The sequence below is a fragment of the Argentina silus genome, assembly GCF_951799395.1.
Source record: "Argentina silus genome assembly, chromosome: 16".
Taxonomy (NCBI): domain Eukaryota; kingdom Metazoa; phylum Chordata; class Actinopteri; order Argentiniformes; family Argentinidae; genus Argentina; species Argentina silus.
This window is the reverse complement of record NC_139670.1, coordinates 11,599,917-11,621,985: the sequence shown is the minus strand read 5'-3', so window position 1 is coordinate 11,621,985 and position 22,069 is coordinate 11,599,917. Positions and strand designations below refer to the sequence as shown.

Here is a 22,069-nt window from a genome sequence, read left to right as displayed (position 1 = left end):
CTTACACTACGGTAATGTACATTCAAATACCATCTCTGATTCAACCCACGACAACTAATGTGATATATGGCTGGTCATGACAGATGATGTCAGCTCATGGTAACTGATTTCACATGATAATGGCTGATTTCACATCAATAGAGGGCATGCCTGGCAATAGTCTACCTGAAAAAACAGTTGTGGGACTCTCAAGGGTTGTTAATAAATTAGTTGTCATGTCTACATCTGCCAGGACATTATTCATTACAGCGTTGCCTTGACAGACATTTCTGACATTATGTGTTTATTACTGATAGTGATAACCAGTGTTGAAAAATAACTTGATTCTCTGCAAAGGGGAATGGTATGGGGGTCCAGAATTAGACTGAATGCAACTAGGCATATGCTGTTCATCCCGAATGGAATCCAATTCCAGGGGGTTCCCTCCCATGCTTCCCCCTCATTTCTACTACCACAAATACCTCTAATTTCTACATATGACACAAGTACTACACTACCTACATGTATATGAACTTATTAGACAGCACACAAAATAGTTTACAAATGTAACACTAGATGGAGCCATAACATTACAGCATGCAACATTCTGACCATTCTGTTCACAAATTCCATAACACCTGTCAAGTGTTTCCAATGCATGCAAACAACACTGTCTTGACACTTGACATTCAGTGACTTAAGATACCATGATGTCTTATAACATTTGTCATATCTTTTATAACAGCGGTATGAATCTTTTATGCCATACTGTTCAAATAAAGTGTTACCTGTAGTTTTATATAGAGTAGGTATGTATTACCCACAGTATCAAATTACATATCCAAAACTATAAGAATGATCCAACTTTGAATAAATAGCATTTTATTTTACATACACATAAAACAACTCTTCTCACTTAAATAATTATGTAAAGATCATAAAAATGCTGATTTAACAAAGTAACTTAATTAAGAGAAAACAGATATGGCCCTTCATACAATGTTTATGAAAAACAATTGTATAGCAAGAAACAGCAGACATGGCATGTGAGCTACAACATTACAGGGATGTTATTGTCTTTGTAGGAATGTGATTTTTTGAAGTGACAAGATAAAACAATTTGTTTACCCATTAATACAGTGTTTGCCCTTTCAGATTGCTTAGTTTCTGATTTGTTGGTATTGAACTCATATTCACCACAATAAAGAATAAAATGCATCGTATACTCCTTGGGCTTGCTCTCTACAGAGTAAATATTTGATGTGTTTACTGTATAAAACACTTTTAAGTGCTCAAGTCCATGTATGGTATGTTTACCAAAATTGTCGTACAGGAGACAGGCAGGGACAAAGCTGTTGACAGCTAACCCAGAACACCAACATCCAACATCCAACATCCAACATCCAACACACTAAATTCCAAAGAAATGCAGTTACCCAGGGGAGGTAAACACATATGACACTGTATTTAGTCTAGGTCATAAAAGTCCCTCATAATTGGTTCATCATTAAAAGGGCAGCAACTGCAAAACCTTTTATTCAATAAGGGGACATGGAATGTCTTTGACCTTTTAGTTAAGTTAATGAAATTTAAACAACATGACTGCATCTAGCGGAAAATAGAAGAAAAAACAATAGCACGTCAACAGTGGAACACTGAAGAACAATTGATTGTGACACTAAAATTTGAGTCGAATTCACTTTAAAGCTGCATTGAACACAATTTAATTTATTATAATTATTAGTCAGCACCATGTACAGTAGAGTTGAATTGAGTTCAGTCAAGTGAAACTTCCATTGCTGTTCAATGACAAAACAGTGCAAGACTGAAATTCACAGCGTAATTCAATGGTAGGCAAAAGTCTATTACTATACACAAGGTGAATTATGATTGATAGTTTGAGTCTGTCACATCCTTCCCATCCTCTCAGTCCTGAAATCAGATGGGCCTCATCTCTCAAACATCCACAGTCTAGTTCCATGGAATGTTTGTATTTATTTTTCACACACCCATGTTCCCCAACTTGTCTCCTTTCTCCCTTTAATCCACACCAATACTGAGTTCCTTGGATGGCGATACGGGGCCAGTAGTGTCTCCCTCGCCTGGTCCCAGATCTGGATGTGCTTTAGCCAAATTCCCTGTCGTTGTTATGCCAAACATGATAGTCAGAAGAGTTGGTTAAAGCATATGCAGATCTGCCTAGTGTCTCCTGTCATCATAGTGATGTGGACTGCTTGATACTATGGAAGCTGACTCGCGATGGCGAGGCGGGGATGGACATAGCCTGGGTCATCCTGGCACGGACAGAGTGTTGCTCCTGCCAACGGTGCAACCTCTTTCTGACTGCCGACCGCACCTGTGAAGGAACATAGATCAGAATTATCTTATTAACCAATCAATCAATCAACTTCAATCTACAGTGGGGGAAATAATTATTTGATCCCCTGCTGATTTTGTTAGTTTGCCCGATTACAAAGAAATGAGCGGTCTATAATTTTTATGGTACTTTTATTTTAACAAATAGAGACAGAATATCAACAAAGAAGTCCAGAAAAAACACATTATATAAAGTTATAAATTCATTTGCATTTGATCGAAGGAAATAAGTATTTGATCCCCTACAAACCAGCAAGAATTCTGGCTCATACAGACCGGTTATATGCCCATGAGGCACACAGATTAGTCCTGTCACTTTAGGAAAAGTACTCCTAATCTCTGCTTGTTATGGGTATAAAAGACACCTGTCAATAGAATCAATCTCTTCCATTCCAACCTCTCCACCACCATGGGCAAGACCAAAGAACATTCAAAGGACATCAGGGTAAGAGTTGTAGACCTGCACAAGGCTGGAATGGGCTACAAGACCATCAGCAAGCAGCTTGGTGAGAAGGAGACAACTGTTGGTGCAATTATTAGAAAATGGAAGAAATACAAAATAACCATCAATCGCCCTCGGCCTGGAGCTCCAGTCTGAATCATTTAGGTGTTCATTGGCAAACTTCAGATGGGCCTGTACATATGCCTTCTTGAGCAGGGGGACCTTGCGGGCACTGCAGGATTTCAATCCGTTACGGTGTAGTGAAAGAAAACTTATACAAAATTTGAATAATGTATTAAAAATTAAAAACAGAGAAGACTTGTTTGCAAAAGTCTACATCCCCCTTGCTATGGCTCTCCTAAAATTAGATCGAATGCAAAAATGTATTCAATAAGTTACTCAACAAGTTGAATTGAGTCCATTGAGTGCAATGATGATAGTTCAAACTTGTTTTTGAATGTATAACCTTGTCTTTGCAGTGTCCCTCAGTTGAATATGAATCAATTACACACTTTGTTGATCAGGTTGTCATTACAAGCAAAGCGAATGGAGAGGAACAAAACTGCAAGTTGTGTGGCTGAGAACTTGTTCCGGCAACCTCAACAGACTGCAAAAGCAGAAGCTGATTATAGAGGTCTCTATTTACTGACCAACATAAATTGGCGAATATAGAGGACTGGAATCTGCTTACCTCACTGTTTAGGAAGCAGTAAAACACTGACACAAAGAAGCCCTGCAACAGAGGGAGATAGGGGAGAAAACAAAACATCATAAAATGGAGGACATTGACATGTTTACTGCTCAGAAAACCAACTTGCTTTATTTACTCACACCAGGCTTATCACACACAAGACATTCATTTTATGATTTCCTGAGAGGAGCAAAGCTTTTCTGTAGTTTATTTATTATCACTATTAGCCTATGCCTTTCCATTCATAGTGCCTGCATAAGTAATAGAACAGTGAAGCATTGTTCAACATGACGTCAGTGAAAGTCAGGGCAGCCATTATGAGGCTGAAATTTCAGAAAGAATCAATCAGAAACATAATCAAAACCTGGTAAGCCAAGGACGACTTCTACAGTGTGTGATTGAAGTACCTTGAACCTTGATTCAGAAAACCCCCAAAATAACTGTCACACACTCTCCAGGAGGTAGGAGTGAATGTGTCAGAGACTACCATCTGCAGAACACTTCACCAGCAGAACTACAGAGGCTACACTGCAAGGTGCAAACAACTAGTTAGCCACAAAAACAGGTTGGCCAGGTTCGGTTTGCTAAAAAGTACCTAAAAGACCCTGCAGAGTTCTGGAAAAAGGTAATGTGGATAGATGAGGCAAACATGTACCAGAGTGATGGCAAGAGTGGAGTATGGAGAAAACAAGGAACTGCCCAATATCTACATACCACCTCATCTGTGAAATATGGTGGAGGAGTGTATGGCTTGGGCATGTATGGCTTCCACTGGAACTGGCTCACATGTCTGAATTGATAATGTAACTTCCGACGGCAGCAGCAGTATGCATTTTGGAATAAACATCTTGTCAGCCAAGCAAAAGTACAAGCAAATGCCTCAAAACTCATTGGACTGCGCTTCACCATACAGCAGGACAATGACCAAAACCTAGAGCAACTAGGGAGTTTTTCAGGGCCAAAAAGTGGAAAGTTGTTGTGGCCAAGACAATCTCCAGATTTGAATACTATTGGACATGCATTTAATTTTCTGAAGAAGACTTGAGGCAAAATGTCCAAAAAACAAACAACAACTGAAGATGGCTGCAGTGCAGGCCTGTCAGAGCATCACCAGAGAATATACCCAGAGTTTGGTGGGGTCAATGGGTCGTAGACTTCCGGCAGTTATTGCATGCAAAGGATTGTCAACTAAATACTAAACAATTGAGTGCTTAATTTGGACATTTGATAAATATGTCCCAAAGCTTTTGGTGGCCTAAAATAGGGGGACTACAATCTCTACTTTAACCTCATAATAATTATATAAAAAATGGTCACTGTCCCATTACTTACACAGGGCACTCTATTGAAACCCCAGGCTGCACTCAAACAAAGATACTGTTGCATCAGAGGGTTTACTTTTGCTTTTAAGTAGTATTAGATGTTAAAAATCCAGACAGAAGAAAGTCATGGGACTTACCTGAAAGGACTCCAGAAATGAGTTAAAGTATATGAAGACAATCTGGGAGATTTCGTCTTCTCCGGGGTTGACGAAGAACAGCATGTATGTGATTCCCAGCAGGGGTAGAAGCACAAGGGTGGCCTTCACTGCTTTTCTGCAGAAGAGAGGAAAAATAGAAATTACAAAGTTTGGGACCTTTTGGGCGCTAATTCCCTCAATGTCTATATTATGTATAAAATGTATCTGTATGGGATATATCACTGTACTTCTAAAACAAATTGTCTCGAGGATAAATAAAGCTGCATTGAACACAATTTAATTCTGCTGGTTAAAATCGACTAAATCTGTAACTGATGGCTAAGATATTCTTCGTGATTTGTCAGACATACTTTACCTGTACTGAATGGTCTCAGATGTGGTGGATGCTCGCAGTTTGGTCATGAGGATTCTCACTATGTTGAAGAGGAAAATGAAATTGATCTGTAGGAAAATCAGACATAGCATAAACATGTTATAAAAGGTAAATAAAATACATCTGAGAATAATGGTTTATAATAAGGTGTAGATGGTCAAAGTGTAATTGTCCATCACACCTTACTGTATAACTGATATATATCATGTTAAAGATGAACTCCAGCGGTAGTTTCACTTCATCGTTTAAACAAATTTAATTTAATGGCTTGTGACTTTTCTCTTTAGGAAACAATCGAAGAGTTGGAACTTTAAGCCAAAATGATACATATCTCCACTAAGATTATTTTTTGCATACTAAAACTTTATTTGACAGAGCCTGTATGACAAGCATATGACAGCGTTATCTAGTAGCCTCTGAATGACAGCAGTGTTATAAAGCTGTCATACCAAAATTACTTTGTGAACAACCTGTTAAACAGCTGTCACAGAACGTCAAATTATGACAAACTGTCAAAAAGTGATCCTATTAGAAAACAATGTTGATTATGAAATTAACATTAAATTGTATTGTTAATTTGTCCATTGTTGTGACAATGGATATCATTCAAAATCATGTTTATTTTGTTTAATGTTTAATAATAAAAACGCATTTTGGAACACAGCCCAGGTCTATTTTTTTCGAAGTCGCAGGCAATAGGATTAGGCGATAACCAATTAGAAGACGGGCACAGATACGCCTCCTAATGATTCCTGAATAGAGTATACATTAGTTCCATGCCTCAGCTCAGCACCGACTCACTGGCCCTTCTCCCTCACATTCCACTCCTCCGTCCTCCACTTCCTACTCCAAACGCGGGTGGAGGAGAAAATTATTTAATTTGATTTGTTTGCCTGACTGTTGCTATTGCTGGGCGCGGGGGCAAAATAATATCTTGAAGAGTCAGCCACCAGAGACAGAAATGCGAACATCTGTGAGTCCACTGGCAGTAACAACATGTTTGTATGCAAACCGAGGGTCAGGTGGGACACTCCATTATAGAAAGTGCTTTTTCCAGACAAAAACAGTGTTTGTACATGAAATATTTCTTTCAAGGGAAGATAAACATAACCATTACAACAATTGGGAAGCTTTTAGAAAGCTTGAATGTTACATACTCGACCTTTAATATAAAGTATAATGCATTTGTCTTACCACTAAAACGAAGATCATCGGGCCCTGATAGATATAGTCTGTGTACACTCCTGCTCGCTTTCCAAACCAGCACCTGTGATTTCAGACAAAAGATGTCAGTCAGTCTCTCTGTGTTTATAATGCAGTTTTCATTATGTGTTAACAATAATGTTTCATCATGTTTTCACAATGTTGTCCCTCAACGATTTTTTGCAAGTAGTGATGATCCTGTTTAATGTGAATGTGATTATAGTTGGTTATTAATTAACATTCATCTCTTTAATGCAATATAGTATGACTTTCACTTTGCCTTTCTTCAATACTGGGACTACAGGAAACACAGGCTGCCACTGAAACTGTGTAAACACATTCACTGGAACACGTTCAAATAACTCACTTTTCGTTGTCATAATGCAGCTTTCCTATGGCCCATGCAACAATGATTGGGAAAGGGATACCTGCAAGAAAAAAAGGCATTATGTGATTCCTTCCTCTTTTAAAAGCAACTGAAACAACACAATATCCTGCTGGGGAATTCACACTGAAATATCAAACAAAGTAATAATGACTTGTCTTGTCTTTCCTCATGCAGCCTACGATGTCTGCCAAGATCTGTCAAAGCAATTACCGGCAATCGACTGAGGCAAGCCAAGACCTGTCGCCTAAAACAATCCTTTACTAATAAATGAAAAGCTGAACCCAGGTTGATGATAATACACTGTGATCGTCTGTTTTCCAAAAGGGTAAAAGAAGGAAGGCAAACTACCAATTTTAGCAGGAAATCCTTGCTGTGTTTCCTCTAATTTCTCTTACAGTCTACTCTATATAGTCTAATCCTAATGTATAGAATGGCTTGGGACTGTTGTGAATGTGAGCATGCTGTTATGAGGAGCAAGTAAAGAGTGTGTTTGATAACTTTCATTTTTGGCATTTACAAGAACTTGTTCAATTGTCCACTGAAACCTTATGCCTAAAGAAGGCAAGTTAAGTGAAAAGTTTGTGGTTCTTTATTCGTTAATACCTTATGTAAACAAATAAGAAAATAGAAAAGAAGGAAATTCTAAAGAAGAAAATACAGAATTCTACAATGAATGTGGTGAACTGCAACCCTAACCCTAACCGCATCAGGATATCGACTGTGTATTGGGAAGAAGTTAATGTGTGTGCGTACACCAGCCGATGCAGATGAACATCCACTTGCGTAGCTTGTCCGTGGAGTAGGTAAGAACGATAGCTGTGTGGAGGTAGCAGCCCTCACCAAACATCCAGAAGAAGTTGGTGGAGTGGAAGTAATTGAAAGAGGCGGTCACGAGGCGACACCAAATCTATAAAGTGAAAAATATATAGATTTATCTAGGATGGGACACAGTCAATGTTGTTTTGAATATGTACAATGTTTCTATGTTATCTTGGTGATAATAATTGATGATGTATTGTTTAACAATTTGTTTAGAGAGAAGGTATGTGCCCATCTGAAAATACAATGCCTTCAGTAAGTATTCACCCCCTGGATTTTTTCCACATTTTGTTGTTACAACTTGACTTTAAAATAGATGAATCTATAACAAAATATGGAACAAGTCAAGGGGGTTGAATACTTACTGAAGGCACTGTAGTTTGCCCATGTGCTGGATCGAAGTGACAATGGTTGAGAAATATTTAAGAGAAATAGAAATATTTAAGAGAAGTATTTCTCAATATTGTATTTTATCACTTCCCATGAGGCAGGACATCCCCCATCTACAAGATAAGGCAGCAATTGTTTAGCTTGGGCTGGTATGGGTGATGCACATCACAGTTATCCACTCCAAGGGATAGGTTGTGAGGCTTTATAGCTAAACGCAGAACTGACTGACAGGTGACAGTTACTTTTCAAAGCTTATTCACAAAAGCGCACAAGCCACATAATGTACACAAAGCTCTCTCTGTTGAAGAGGTACTACCTAATTACTGTAGTGCATAATAAACCAATTCAATGTATCAAAATGTCTCCAATTTGCAACATTACAAAAACAAATGCAGTAGAAATATCAATAAGAAATCAAATACATCTCATGAATAATATAGGAAAATGTACTAATTGGCTCCCACAAGGCTATATACAATTGTTTATCAATTAAAGAAAAAAACATAGACAGCAAATGTGAAAGTTTCCCTCTATTTTGCAGGGTCAAAGTTCAATTCCAATGATTGGCACTTACTACGTTGCTCTCGTGCACCTCCGGGCTCATGGTCATCTGGACAACGAACCAGGTCGCATTGCGTAGAATGAAGGCAGAGATGAGATTCCAATGGATGATGTTCCTCAGGCATCGAATGCTCCTGAGGGGTAAAGGGGAAAGCAGAGCAAGATGTTGCTATACATTGTATATGAAGGCATTTCCAAACATTTGGATATTCCTGTACCCAGGATGCTAGCGACAGCTGCTTAAAGCTCTGGGCACTTTCTGCGCCTCAATATAGATTGCATTAATAATGGCACTAATTCATACTGTCGGTGTCCGGTTATCTTTTGCAACTGTACGTTTATTGTAAAATATTATACACTCTAGAATGCCCCTTCAGCCAACCAGTATTTCTTATTCAACTAAGCTGTGGTATAAGTCAGAAATAAACTCCATTAACACACAGAGCCATACATAGATAAACGTCATCACACTGCTTACTATCTGTTGTTAATCTTACTTTTTCTACCTGGTTTACCAAGAAATGCTACAGTACAATCCCCTTAAAGAGGGACTCCACTGGCTGAATTCGCCTTGATTTTCCTCAAAAAGCAACTGAGAACGAGATTTCTCACATGAGCAATAACTTTCCAATTGAAAATAACCAATTAGTGAAAAAACAAATAACGCATAATGCTGCTAATTATTTTGGTTTGTCAAAAACCCATTTCATCCCCTGGTGTCTAGCCGTAAAAATGTTATATTCAGTTATTATTGTAACAACCGCTTTTGTGGGCAATGTGTCCCAGGTTGTGGGTTTCTAAACCCCACATGTGCAGCTCTGAGATAGAACAACTCTCCCTATGACAGAATGGTGCTGAGTTAGGAAGAGGCGTCGTGAAAAAGGAGTCATGAATATACTGCTTGTTATTACAACATCAAGGTGTATTCACTATTATCGGCAATAGTCTTACCTCAAACACAGGAAGAGAAAGAAGGCCACAAGAAGAGCCACCAGTGAGATGCAGTGGCCAAGGAAGTTGATGACTACAGCTATTCGGTAGTGCATCTTGCCTTTTTTCTAGGAAATATCACAGAACATAGAAGGATAAATTAGGTAGATGCTTGTATGCTGAGTTCTATCCTGTGTACCTATCAAAACATTTGAGGTAACAAAATAATGTAAATTGCACTCATTATTTAAATGCTTTTTTTTATGGCTGCCTTATACAGTATACAAATATAAAGCTATGTTCACAGACTGACAAAACTGTGTGGAGAGTCATTTCAATTCATTGTGATTGGATTTCACAAGCCTTCCAACAGTAATCTGTCACATAACAGGTTTTATGTGACCCTGTGGCTACGCTCAGATTAAACATGTTCTACCGATACTAGGAATACATCAATCCCAGTCACTTTTAACCATAACTGTATCTATTCAAGTCCAGTGCGTGAATGTCACTTCACTTGCCTTTGTGAGCATGTACACTACATCCAAGTGTATTGTAATGTATCTAACACATCATTAATTAATAGATGTCCTAACAAATATCATATTTCAAGGGTGAATCCTGTAGTCTGTGCTCAGCCTCACATTATTATGCTTAGCCAGTGTATTTAGGTTGTTTGATCTAAATCTATCTACGTCAATGTTGTCTTTTCATGATTTAATCCCCTTTGTGTAATTGTATGTCTGGGCAAAAGAACATGATTGAATATTCAAGCCATTCAAGCCACAAACAAACAACAACAAAAATATCCTTCTAAACAACATATAAACCTGCGTTGTCCATAGATTACTTTGAATCTCACCTCTCCATCCTAATACCTGGGTTCTGTGTTAGTCACAGTGCGCTGCTTGAAAATATTTGTACCCTTTCAAAGATAATCAACATGACTTTTATGAACAGTGAGCCTTAGGGCTAGGCCTACAAAAGTCTCTTCATCACCCAGTACGAGTACGGTGCTGAAAACAATGGTGGTGGATGTACTGATTTTTAATCCGAGTTCTCTGGCTTATTCATCAGAGTGAAATATCTAGAGCACTGAAGATAGAAATGAACTGTATATAGAACACACACACATTTCCATTCCATGTGATACGTGAGACATATCTATTTCATATAATATAGCATGTTATATACAGTGCCCTGCGTAAGTAATGGGACAGTGAAGCATTTTTTATTTTTTTTTGGCTCTTGAAAGTTTGCATTTAAAGAGCCAAAACCTTAGGCTTGCCAAAATCAACAGATTAAAACGAAAAAGAAGCACTGATGAGCTCAGCAATCGCAAATGGTTTGATTGCAAGAGGAACATTTTGAGAAAAAAGGATCTGCCCAAGATTTACAGCATACTGTACCATCTCACCCGTGAAACGTGGTGTAGGGGGTGTCATGGTTTGGGTACCTATAGTTGCCACTATAACTGGCTTACCTGTCTTAATTGATGATGTAAATTACAAGCAAATTCCTGGATGGCGCTTCATCATACAGTAAGACAATGACCCAAAGCATACTGCCATAGCAAGAGCCAAAAAGTTCTCGACTGGCTAAGTCAATCTTCAGATGTATATCTAATTGAACATGCATTTCTTTTCCTGATACGATTTGAGGCAAAAGGACCTCAAAACAAACAACTGAAGATGGCTGCAGTACAGACCTGGCAGAGCATCACCAGAGAAGATACTCAGCATCGGGTGGGGTAATGGGTCACAGACTTGATGCAGTTATTGCATGCAAAGGTTTGTTAACCAAATACTAAACATGAGTGGTTCATTTGGACATAATATTAATCTGTCCCACTACTTTGGTGTCCAAAAATAGGGGGACTACATATAAAAGTGTTGTAATTTCTGAATGGTGAAACCAACATGTACAAAATACCCTTAAATAAAAGCTGACAATCAATACTTTAACCTCATAGTAATTGTTTGATTTCAAATCCAAATGTTTGGAGTATAGAGCCAAAAGAAGAAAACATGCTTCACTGTCCCATTACGTACATATTGTATTCATGTATTCATTCTATCTTCTATTCCGGACCTGGGAAAAATACTTACAGTACCAGTCAAAAGTTTAGACACACCTTCTCATTCAATGGTCTCATCTCATTCAATGATGCTTTTCTACATTGTAGATTAATATTGAAGACATCAAAACTATGAAGGAACACATGGAATTATGTAGTAAACAAAAAAGTGTTAAACAAACCAGAATATGTTTTATATTCTTCAAAGTAGCCACCTTTTGCTTTGATGACTGCTTTGCACACTCTTGGCAAGGTGTGTCCAAACTTTTGACTGGTACTGTATTTGAAATGGTTTTAAATATTTTAAATCAGGTCTCTCTTGAAAAAGAGATTTTATCTCAATGAGACTAACCTGGATAAATAAAGGTTAAATCAAATAAAACATACTATTCAAGTCCCTGGTGACAGGTGAAACGTACATGTTACCCAGAGGGGCAATCTCTTACCTCTTCATTTAGTATGGCCTTACACATGGAATAATTCCCCTTCAACGCCCATGTGGCATTGGCCAGGCATTGCCTGTATACGTTATCTGCAGAGAGAGAGAGAGAGAGAGAGAGAAAGAAGGAGAGGTGAAGTGAGATTTGTGTGCAACTTTGGTTTCACCTTGAGTGTCATACACGGTTGAGGTCCAGAAAAACTTAATTAATAGTGAGAGAGAGAGCACTGGGGGTGATGTTATGAGGTACTTTGATGGAAGAACACAAACATATTCATAAGCACAAAGATGACAATTTCTTTGGGCCCTGGATTATGAGAAATCAGTTGGCCATGACTAATCTAAATAAGTGTGTTACCTGGGTTACCTCAGCTACTGTATCAAGTCAACCCTGTAAGAGCAGAGGAGAGTACTCTAGCCTATCTTGAAATTCATGCAAGTGACTGGAATTTGCAAACAAATCTTGCATTGATATCAATGTATGATTTACGTGAAATCTGAGTTAAGCATGGGGTACTCAAGTTAGTATGCAGCCCTTGTTGCCAAACAACCAAGTAGGAAATGTGGGGATGGAACTATAGCATAATATATAACTAATAACCTTTTTTGGAGTTTTTCCTGGATCAGATCACGTAATTATAGGATAAAACTAGTATAGGGGCCTGGAATTCTTCCTGGTCAGGTCACATGGTCAGGAGAAACTTGAGGCTCTACAAATAACATGCAAATGCAATCGTTGTTTTCACATAGGCCTAAATGTGTCAGTCCTGTAACTGTTGGTCTGGTTATTTACCAGGCATTATGTTGGTGACATGAAGATTTGTCTGGCGGGTATCTTTGTCTGCAGACATCATGCCTCACTGTTTGAAGAGGGGATGAAGCATACAAAATAGCTGTAATCTTTGCTTTGTGGTGGCACAGCGTTTCTGAATGGGTGTTAAAAACAGCAACAGCCGTGTGCCAGGTGCTAAATCTTCCCCCATGGAAACAGATGTTCTGGGCAAAGCTATTCCTGCCTGGTGAGTGCACAGGGTGGAACACTGGCCCTTCTCCAGGGCTTACATGGTTTGCCCCCTTTCCCTTCACGCTTCCTTTCCATCTGACTTCCCTACAACAATATATAGATCGTGCAAAAAGGATTCCCATGCAGTAGGCCATGCAAACAAAGAATCATGCTTGGAGATAACATTGTACAGCATATTGTAGTTCAAAAGACTGTCTAAAAATACTACAGTGGCAACAAGACATTAAAGTGGAAAAGCTGTCCTTTATCAGAATTAATTGTGACTGTGCTCAAAAGGGCAAATTAGACAACCCCCTTAATTCAACAAATTTGTTTAGAGCTCAAACATGATTACAGTTAACAGAGGCAATGCCACAACCTGTAATTGGATGAATCACCTGAGGGAAGAATATATCTTAATCATATCTGATATTTACCAACCTAGTTGCAGTCTAAAAATAATTGTTGATGTTCTCAAGCTCCCATCACAAAGTAAAGCAAATGTAATATTTCTGTCAATGTAAAATGATTCTGAATAAAACTCAAATTCAGCATGCAACAGTTGATCATATACATTGTTGATAGTCTTTGAATGACCATGAGTGTTATTGTGTAAAACTCACAAGTTACTGAGATATTTGCATGGAAGTTATTCTACTGAATGTAAACCTAACAGTAAAATATATATTGGTCTCATGGTCTCCTGTTTTGTATTGTGTCTATGGATAGAAGTGAACATAATGCCCATACATCTTACTGTACTTATTAGTCTCTAGAGAGTTGGTAGTTTTTGTGCAGAATAAAAACACATTCACATGCACTTACTGTACACACACACACACACACACACACACACACACACACACACACACACACACACACACACACTTGAGGTCACCAGAATTGACTAATACTAAGACACGGTTATGCAAATACAGTAGGCACAAACATACATTTATGTATTCATGCAACACACACATGCACAAGCCAACCAGCAACCAACACAAATGGTGCACAATGCTGGGGCTCATTCAACACCAAACTGATTGTAGATTCCCCTGATGGCAATAGTGAGAGGGTCAGTAAGGGTCACTGCCCCCCATCAACCGCAAGCAATGCACCTGTGCTACCTGATCACCACCTGATCCACTTTCACCAGAGCTAGACAGGATAGCAATCATTCAGCTGTTCAGTTGCACCCACCCACACACACCAGTGCACAAGCACACACACACACACACACACACACACACACACACACACACACACACACACACACACACACACACACACACACACACACACACAAACCCTCTAGGGACCATCGAGAGTGAGCATGGGGTATGAGAGTGAGGGATGGAGGGGGTGGGGGGGGGGGTGTGTGTGTGGAATGCAGGGGCAAGGACAGTTTTGCCAGTCTGAGTCACAAACCCTGAGAGGAGGGCAAACACTGCCATGGGGATCTGTCATGACACAATGGCTGAATGGTATGGACAACACACCCTGGATGTCTGGCCTGTCATAGTGCTTATGTTTGACAAAATGTTGTCAACAGTCACTGCATCAGAATGAAATATCCAGCATATAGAATGGATTACACATTGAGCTGACCTCTGTGCTGATACTGTAGATAGGGCCCGGAGAAACATTTGACCACTTCATATCATTAACATGTTATTCAAAGCTTATCCTCGAGCCACCGCTGCATGCACTTCCACAGTCTCATGATTGGCATGGCAATGAAAGCTAACCACTGGCTCAAGGGGCTGAGCTCCACTGGCCCCACGGTCCCTAATGGTTCAAAATTGCTCAGATGCATGCCAGTGGAACCACAGTCAAACAAAACACATCACCCATCATGAACGCAGTTGGATATAGCCTCCATGAAGACATAGCCTATTCAAGCATTTTGTCTTTCTCTGGCTGCAGCACCTTTTTGAACCACTAGGGACCCAACGGAGAGGCATACTTTGAGCATGCGCACAACCATTTTCCCCACTCATAGCGTTTCATTGATAGAGAGGGGCCGAACAGGACTGGCCCCACTACCATAGAAAACAGTAGCATTGAAACAGCCAGCCAGCTGCGAAAAACAGCAAATGTCACACATTTCAGAGCTTACATACTCAAGAAAAATAAACTAAAGCCGTTCATCAATTTTTATCTGATTTGCTAACGGTAGGATATGAAGATACAATTATATAACAGGGTGATGCTTAATTTGCACAACAGCGCCATCAGCTGGTGGGGGCCCCACTGGCCATGAATGACGAAAGGCCACTGGCAGCGATCATTCAAATCAAGCAGTAAAGATGTTTTGCCATTGTTTATCGTTATTTGAGCATGGCTGGAATGCACCTTTTAACCAATCCGATTGTTCTAATAGGAGTTGCCGGATCTAACTGTTGTATAAACGTTGGTTGGTGTACCCCCTGTATCGTTTATCTTGTGTCTTTTTTAATTGAATGAACCATGAGGAATGTTTGTTTTAAGAAATCCCTCTGCTGGCTTGTCTGGGAAGCTAAGCAGCGTACACCTCGGTCGATCCTTGGATGGGGCACCAAAACAGGCAGCTGGAAGTGGTGTTGGAAGACCAGTAGGTAGCACTCCTCCCTCTGGTCTAGGGACCCTTGCAGAGATTCGCTGTCCTTTGGATGAGACGTTAAACTGAGGTCCCAACTCCCGAGTCATTTAAGATCCCATGGCATGTTAACGCCGGTGTCTGGCCTCGTACTATCATGGCCACCTAATCATTCCCTGCTTTCATTTGGCTCATTCATCCCCTCTCCTCTGCACTGCAACTATTCCCCAGGTTGCAAATGAGAATATGTTCTCAGTCAACTTGCCTGGTAAAATAAGGGTGAAATAAATAAGAACTGCATCATTCCTTTTTCTTCCAACGAAAGGAGCAAGGAACAACATGCCCAAATGCAAATACAACAAGTGTCCAGTAAACATGTTGTCCCCCACGAATGATGTAGCGCCCCTCTATAAAAGGAGAGTGATGTGAATAAGGCAAGACATTTATTCATGAACTTTTTACTATGACACTCTGGTTGTCTGTGTTTTACAGTGCTGTGTCCCTGTTGTGCACAGGGAGGGCTTTTCTCTTGGTGCGACATTTTGTGACCAAAGAGAAAAATAATTTGGGCGCCATTAGACTACTAAAGCTGCCGTTACTTCAAACACAAATTTCACCAATAGGCTAAGACATAATATTTGAACAGCCAATATTTCCATCAGTCTTGCATCTCACAGGTTTGTGTTGATTTCTCCAAATATTATTCCCAAATTTGTTAGCTGAAACAAAATATTTGCACAGGCAAATTATTTGGTTACAAATGCGATTGGCTATAAGCCAAGATTAACCAAGGTTAACTCTGGTTTCCGTATTGATATAGGCCAGTGTAAAATTATGATGCATAACAGACTTCACTTTATATTATTTCCAAATTTGTTAGGCACTTGGCCTACAGCTGCATTCGTAGCCAGACTGAAAAGTTACCAGAACCTGTAGTGCTTATTTGATTCGTTATCAATCTTGCTTCTTACAGCTTCGCGTTGATTTCTCTAAATATTATTTCCAAATTCGTTATGCCTGCTACATTAGGGGCCGTGTCCACAGCGAGCTTTAGTTTTAAACGGCGGCTGTTTTTCCCTCGTTTTCCCATTATTTTTAATAGAACAGGTCATTTTTTCAGCGCTGTAAAACTAAAATGTGGAGCTGAGCTTTTTTTTTTGCAGAGCAGAGTTAAACTTTGGATAAAAAGCTGCACCCATCAATATCACTTTTACAATAGCCGTCCAATCAGCTGGAAGGAGGGACGAGACAAACACACATTTCACAACAAGATGGTAGCTACTTCAGTTGGAATTGACGATGTCTTCCACTACAGTTTCTGAAATAAATATACACTCTTTTTGTATGAAACAAACACTCTATAAATGTATTTTACCCCCTCTTGCTAGCAAGCTACTCTGTTACACTCCTAGTTCTCTACTTTGCTCTATGTGTTTAATGACGTCACCTTGAAACTCCTAAACAATCTCTATGGCAAGACGCATCTTTCACCGTAGTTTCCTCAAAATTGGGCCACTCAGTGTAATTTTGTAAATGTCCAGACCCAATTCACCCAAGTTTCATCAAAATTGTCCCAGTGGTGTCGGAGAAAAAGCTTATGACATATGAACAAACAGAGACCGAATCATAGTCCCCTCCAATTTCATTGGTGGGGGACAATTATGTGACAACCAATCAATGTACTCACTCAGAAGCCAGCTTGAATATGGACAGCTAACATGGGAGTTAATTAAAGTGAGGAAAGGTGGGTTCCTAGACCATTGTGTGCAGAGCTCGCTGTACCAAATTGGTGTAGCTTCAGCTAGGCTAACGGTCTGGAACTACCGGTACAAGAGAAAATACAAGTCAAGAATTTCTCTGGGCTTTACTGTTAAAACAGGCAGAGATATAAAGTTGCACAAATATGGCAAAGAGTGTTTTCAGTTACCAGTGGTGTGTCGAGCGTTGATAAGATGTAACTGGTGTTGCCGTCCAGCAAAAATGTACAGCAAAATGTCTGTCAATTTCAAAGTTGAAGCCATTTCAGGAATTCAATTGCAGTCCTATGGAAAGATTCTGTGTCCAATTTAACAAAGAAACTCAATTGAATTGAGTCCCTGTGTTCTGTAAATGGTGTACAATAGCTCTATGTAATTGTTGTTTCTTACTGGTGGAGTTGTGGCTATATTATTGTTGTGACTTAGTGGTGGAGTTTTTACTAATGTTATTACTGTGACTCACTGGTAATGTTGTGACTACTGATGTTGTGGTTTAATAGGTGTTGTGTCTGTCTATACAGTACATGCTGATTACAAAAGTAGTATTGCAACTGTCTCTGGGTTGTGATTAAAGGTGTAAATTCACGTTTTGTTCCTTCTTCCTAGTGTCTAATTAATTGATGGTCTTGTGACTATATGGGTGTTGTCGTGACTCACCAGGGTTGTTGTAACTATTTGTGTAGAGATTTAATTTAATTATAAAATAAAGAAGAGAAACAGAAAAACATGAGCCAGTGCTCAATGTTCCGGATGGTTGCCTTTCTCATGAGCATGTTTTCTTCTTTATCTTATAATTAAATCATGTTTAACTTGTTCTGAGGTTGTCACGTTTTTTTTTGTTTTTTTGTTTTTTTTCTCATGATGTCCTATCTTACTTGACATCTATTAGGTTGTTATGACAATAGGTAATGTGTTGGATGACGAGTGTGGAGTGACTTACTGGTAGTGTTGTATCTGACGCCATAGAACATCTCTGGGCATGGCCGTGACACCATCTGTCCCGCGCTGCTCCGGGGCCAACAGGTGCCAATTCCATCAATAGAGGTGTCACAGTGCAGCCCTGTCTCTGAGTGACAACACAGTTGTGAGAGAGGTCTTCACATAGTACACACAACATATAGGTTGTGTTGCTGAATGCAGAAACAGCATTGTACACAGGCTTTAATGTTTTAAGTACTATAAGATGATAATCTTAATCATACCATGAAACAATACTATGGATACTATAATACTAGGAGATCAGGTTTGCTGTTTCTTACAGTAAGATGAAGAAGTCAATTACACATCTGTGCATCTGACAGTATTCCATCCTACACTCAGTGCTCCACTGACCTGAGACATTGCTTGAGGTCTGATTCCAGGATGCCAATGAATATACTGTAAGTGAGAGAGAGAAATGATCAATACTCTCAATAAGAAGCCAAGAATTCTACTGCATCCTACTCATCATCTAGGGGGGGCTTGTAGCTGTAGTGGCACTAGTTAGTTTTCTTTTCTAAATGCAACCACTTAACAAACTCAACTAAAATTGCGAACAAATTCAACTAAAATGTCGTTTTGACAGTGAAATTAAAAGTTACAGAAGATATTTAAGCACATTTAACCTTGGTCAAACACTGTATTGCTTAATAAATATTGCTTAAAATATACACACATTTATAATATTATTATAGATAAGATTAACTTGGATAGTTGTGTTTTTCCATTGTAGCTCTAACAGTAGCTTTGCACAGAACTTACACAAACATACTCACAGATACACGGTATAAAAATACCATGTAAAACAAATTGTGTGTGTGTCTGTGCGTGTGTGTGTGTGTGTGTGTGTGTGTTACAGTCATCACTTCTTTATTCTCAGAATTGTGTGAGCTGGGTCAGTAAATCCAATCATTTTGTGGTCTGAACTACTTTTTACAGATGCAGGACAAACTGGGATGTTTGGCTTACATGTGATATTTCCTGATAGCATTAGCAGAGCTTCACAAGTCAGGTATGCCGAAGCCCTCGATAGGAGAATGCTTATTAGGGTAGACACCTGAGAACAGAGAAAGTCACTGAGTCGAATTCCAAATTCCATGCACAGTTTAATATGAGCAGCACATACTAAGACCGGCTTACTGCATAATGTACACTAAGACCTGGTGAGTCGAACAGTCAAATCTCTACATCTCTGTTTTCATCCTTAGTGAAATACACAAGGGGATAGAAAGTGAACTGGTTTACTAGGCTTTGTCTGGCTGTCTATGTACAGTAGGCACATACAAATTGCACTGCATTTTATGTCATATTATGTCATTGCTACACCACAGATCTTTGGCAGACAACCGATGTTTGTAATAACTGCTTCATGAAGGATGCTAACGAAAATGGAAAACAGAAAATGTCCAGAACTATTATTGCCTCTTTTATGATTGGACACGGTGAATGTGTATAAAGCTGATCAGTTTGTCTCTTAAAGCAGATTATGCCCATGCTTACATGTAAACACATCCCTGTTGTTGCATCATTATTTTGGATAAGGGTCAATACTCCATTGGAGTACTATTCCATAAAGAATCATGAGGAGGGAGGCAAAACCCATAGCTATTGTATTGTACTTGCAAACACATGTACTGTAATTATATCAGTAAATCTCTGATCAATTAAAGATGTGATGTCCTATGTTTCACTTTTAATTTACTACATTTAATTTCTTCTCTATATTGGTCAGAACTATACATTGTTATTTGCCATTTTTGATGGGTGTATTTGATAGTCAGTAAGCTCTTACAACTACTACTATGACCTACATCAGTGCCTTTAAAAGGCACTTCTTGGAGAAGGGGGGGGGGGGGGGGGGGGGTCAACTGTTGCTTAGATTTCACTGCGATGGAGTCTTGCCAGGTCCAGGTAGCTGACCACTTCCTTCCAAGTAATTACAGATTAGCCACTAACCAAGTTGTAAATTGATAGTCTAAAACAAGCCTGTAATTCCCTTAATGTAATTTTTTTCCACAAGTTTTCTTTCCAGCACAGTGCTCCTTGTGAGCTCTACAGGCATGTTAAGTATGTTGGTGCCCAGTGCTGGTCTTAAATCAAAACAATGGGTGCATGCTGTGAATAGAAAGCATGAGAATTTAAAATAGTTATTAAGATTCTTGACTATACTTGGCACCAAAACTATGTGGCTGATAGTCACATGCATTATAATTTCCCTATCATATATTTTATTCGTTTTTGTCATACCAATTTAGCATAATTTTACTGTGACCACATTGTATGTGTAGCTTTTGCCTCGCTTGCAAAGATAGATCTGATGATAACAAAGCTATTTCCAGTCTGTCACCATGTACTGTATGTACATTTGCACCAGAAAAATTGTCATTTAGTACATTGTCCTTTTATAATTATCTTTTATATTGTAATTTTGTCTAATTGTCTTAGTAATAGCCTATTCTGATTTACTCATACTGATAGGGAGTTCACAAACATCACACATTCACTGAGAAACTATATTTATTTAACCAAATAAATGGTTAGCTATATATTACCAATACTGCCATATGAACTATACATTTACATTTTTCATTATTTTACCCCGAGATCAAGAATGGAGAGAATCTGCTGGCCTATTGGAAATGCGCACAAACTTACCTGCAAGAGAAAGATGCGACGCATTTTCCCCCAGGTCTCTCTCTTCTTTATAGATGCATGTAAAATCACTTAGTTTGCTATTTTATCACACAAATGTTGTCTGTGTCACGTGTCTCTCATTATAGCCTGGCAAGACCGGTATACCTCTTTAGCTCGCATCGATTCCACAGACACCAGAATATTTTGCAGCATGCAGGCTTACTCATCGCAAAACGATTGGCATTTGGCCTGTCAAATATTGCATTTCAGCAAATAATCCAAAAGCGTGTCAGAATATAAAGTATAAGGAAAAACCCTCTTCGTAAAATGACATCGGTCCAAAGATGTTTCAAGATGTTCCACTTCTAGTGCGCACGTTTGCTATCCGCCTTTTTCATCCAATGTGCCACACCAAAAGTGAACAAGCCATCAGCAATGATGATGAAAAATATTTGCTTCAAAAAAATGTCCATTTTATAAAGTTTGTCTGATGTGATGCAGTGTGTGCTTTCCATTCGTCTCGGTGTCTCATGAATACTCAAATGAAGTCATTCAGATTGTATTACATTGGAAACGAATACACCTTGGGAGACGCGCGAGTCATATTGGTTACGGCTGGATAACCAAAGCTGACCCCTTTCCAAACTCGTTTACTTGCATCAGCTGCTCCTTCAAAAATGAAACACCACCTGAATCGTCAACGCCTTATTTGGAGATTTCATGGCACCGCTTTGCCAATATGCGCTCGCGACCTAGGGAATATCCAAGTCCGCAGTTGTGGGGTTGTAATGTAACAACTCTTCTTTGTTATCAGATTGTAAACCTTATACAGTGCCTTCCGAAAGTATTCAGACCCCTTCACCTTTTCCACATTTTGTTGTGTTATAGACTCAATTTAAAATGGATTAAATTAAAAGAATTACAGAAATACCTCATGTACATAAGTATTCAGACCCTTTGACACTCTT

General features: G+C 39.1%; 1 protein-coding gene across 2 annotated transcripts; it reads right to left on the bottom strand.

Moving 5' to 3' along the window:
• Positions 1 to 844: 844 nt before the first annotated feature.
• crhr1 (corticotropin releasing hormone receptor 1) lies at positions 845 to 21,763 on the bottom strand. 2 transcript variants are annotated; one of them, XM_083687444.1, is made up of 14 exons: positions 21,123 to 21,763; positions 19,437 to 19,524; positions 18,822 to 18,866; positions 18,430 to 18,555; positions 12,156 to 12,241; positions 9,654 to 9,760; positions 8,716 to 8,836; positions 7,686 to 7,839; positions 6,912 to 6,972; positions 6,536 to 6,608; positions 5,324 to 5,409; positions 4,948 to 5,083; positions 3,489 to 3,530; positions 845 to 2,335 (listed from the first exon to the last, which is right to left on the bottom strand). In XM_083687444.1, the coding sequence occupies exons 1-14, from the start codon at positions 21,144 to 21,146 to the stop codon at positions 2,195 to 2,197; spliced, it is 1,290 nt and encodes a 429-aa protein (XP_083543570.1). In that variant the 5' UTR covers positions 21,147 to 21,763; the 3' UTR covers positions 845 to 2,194. The 2 variants fall into 2 exon arrangements, with proteins under 2 accessions (XP_083543570.1, XP_083543571.1); XM_083687445.1 differs by lacking the exons at positions 18,822 to 18,866; positions 19,437 to 19,524; positions 21,123 to 21,763 and adding an exon at positions 12,942 to 13,008 and having other exon boundaries at positions 18,430 to 18,500.
• Positions 21,764 to 22,069: the final 306 nt, after the last annotated feature.

Coding starts and splice junctions, on each gene's coding strand:
- crhr1 (XM_083687444.1), bottom strand. CDS start 21,146: ATGCGTCGCATCTTTCTCTTGCAG. Junction 18,556..18,821: donor GACCTCAAGCAATGTCTCAG/GTCAGTGGAGCA, acceptor GTTGTCACTCAG/AGACAGGGCTGCACTGTGAC. Junction 6,609..6,911: donor CTGCATTATGACAACGAAAA/GTGAGTTATTTG, acceptor CTGAAATCACAG/GTGCTGGTTTGGAAAGCGAG.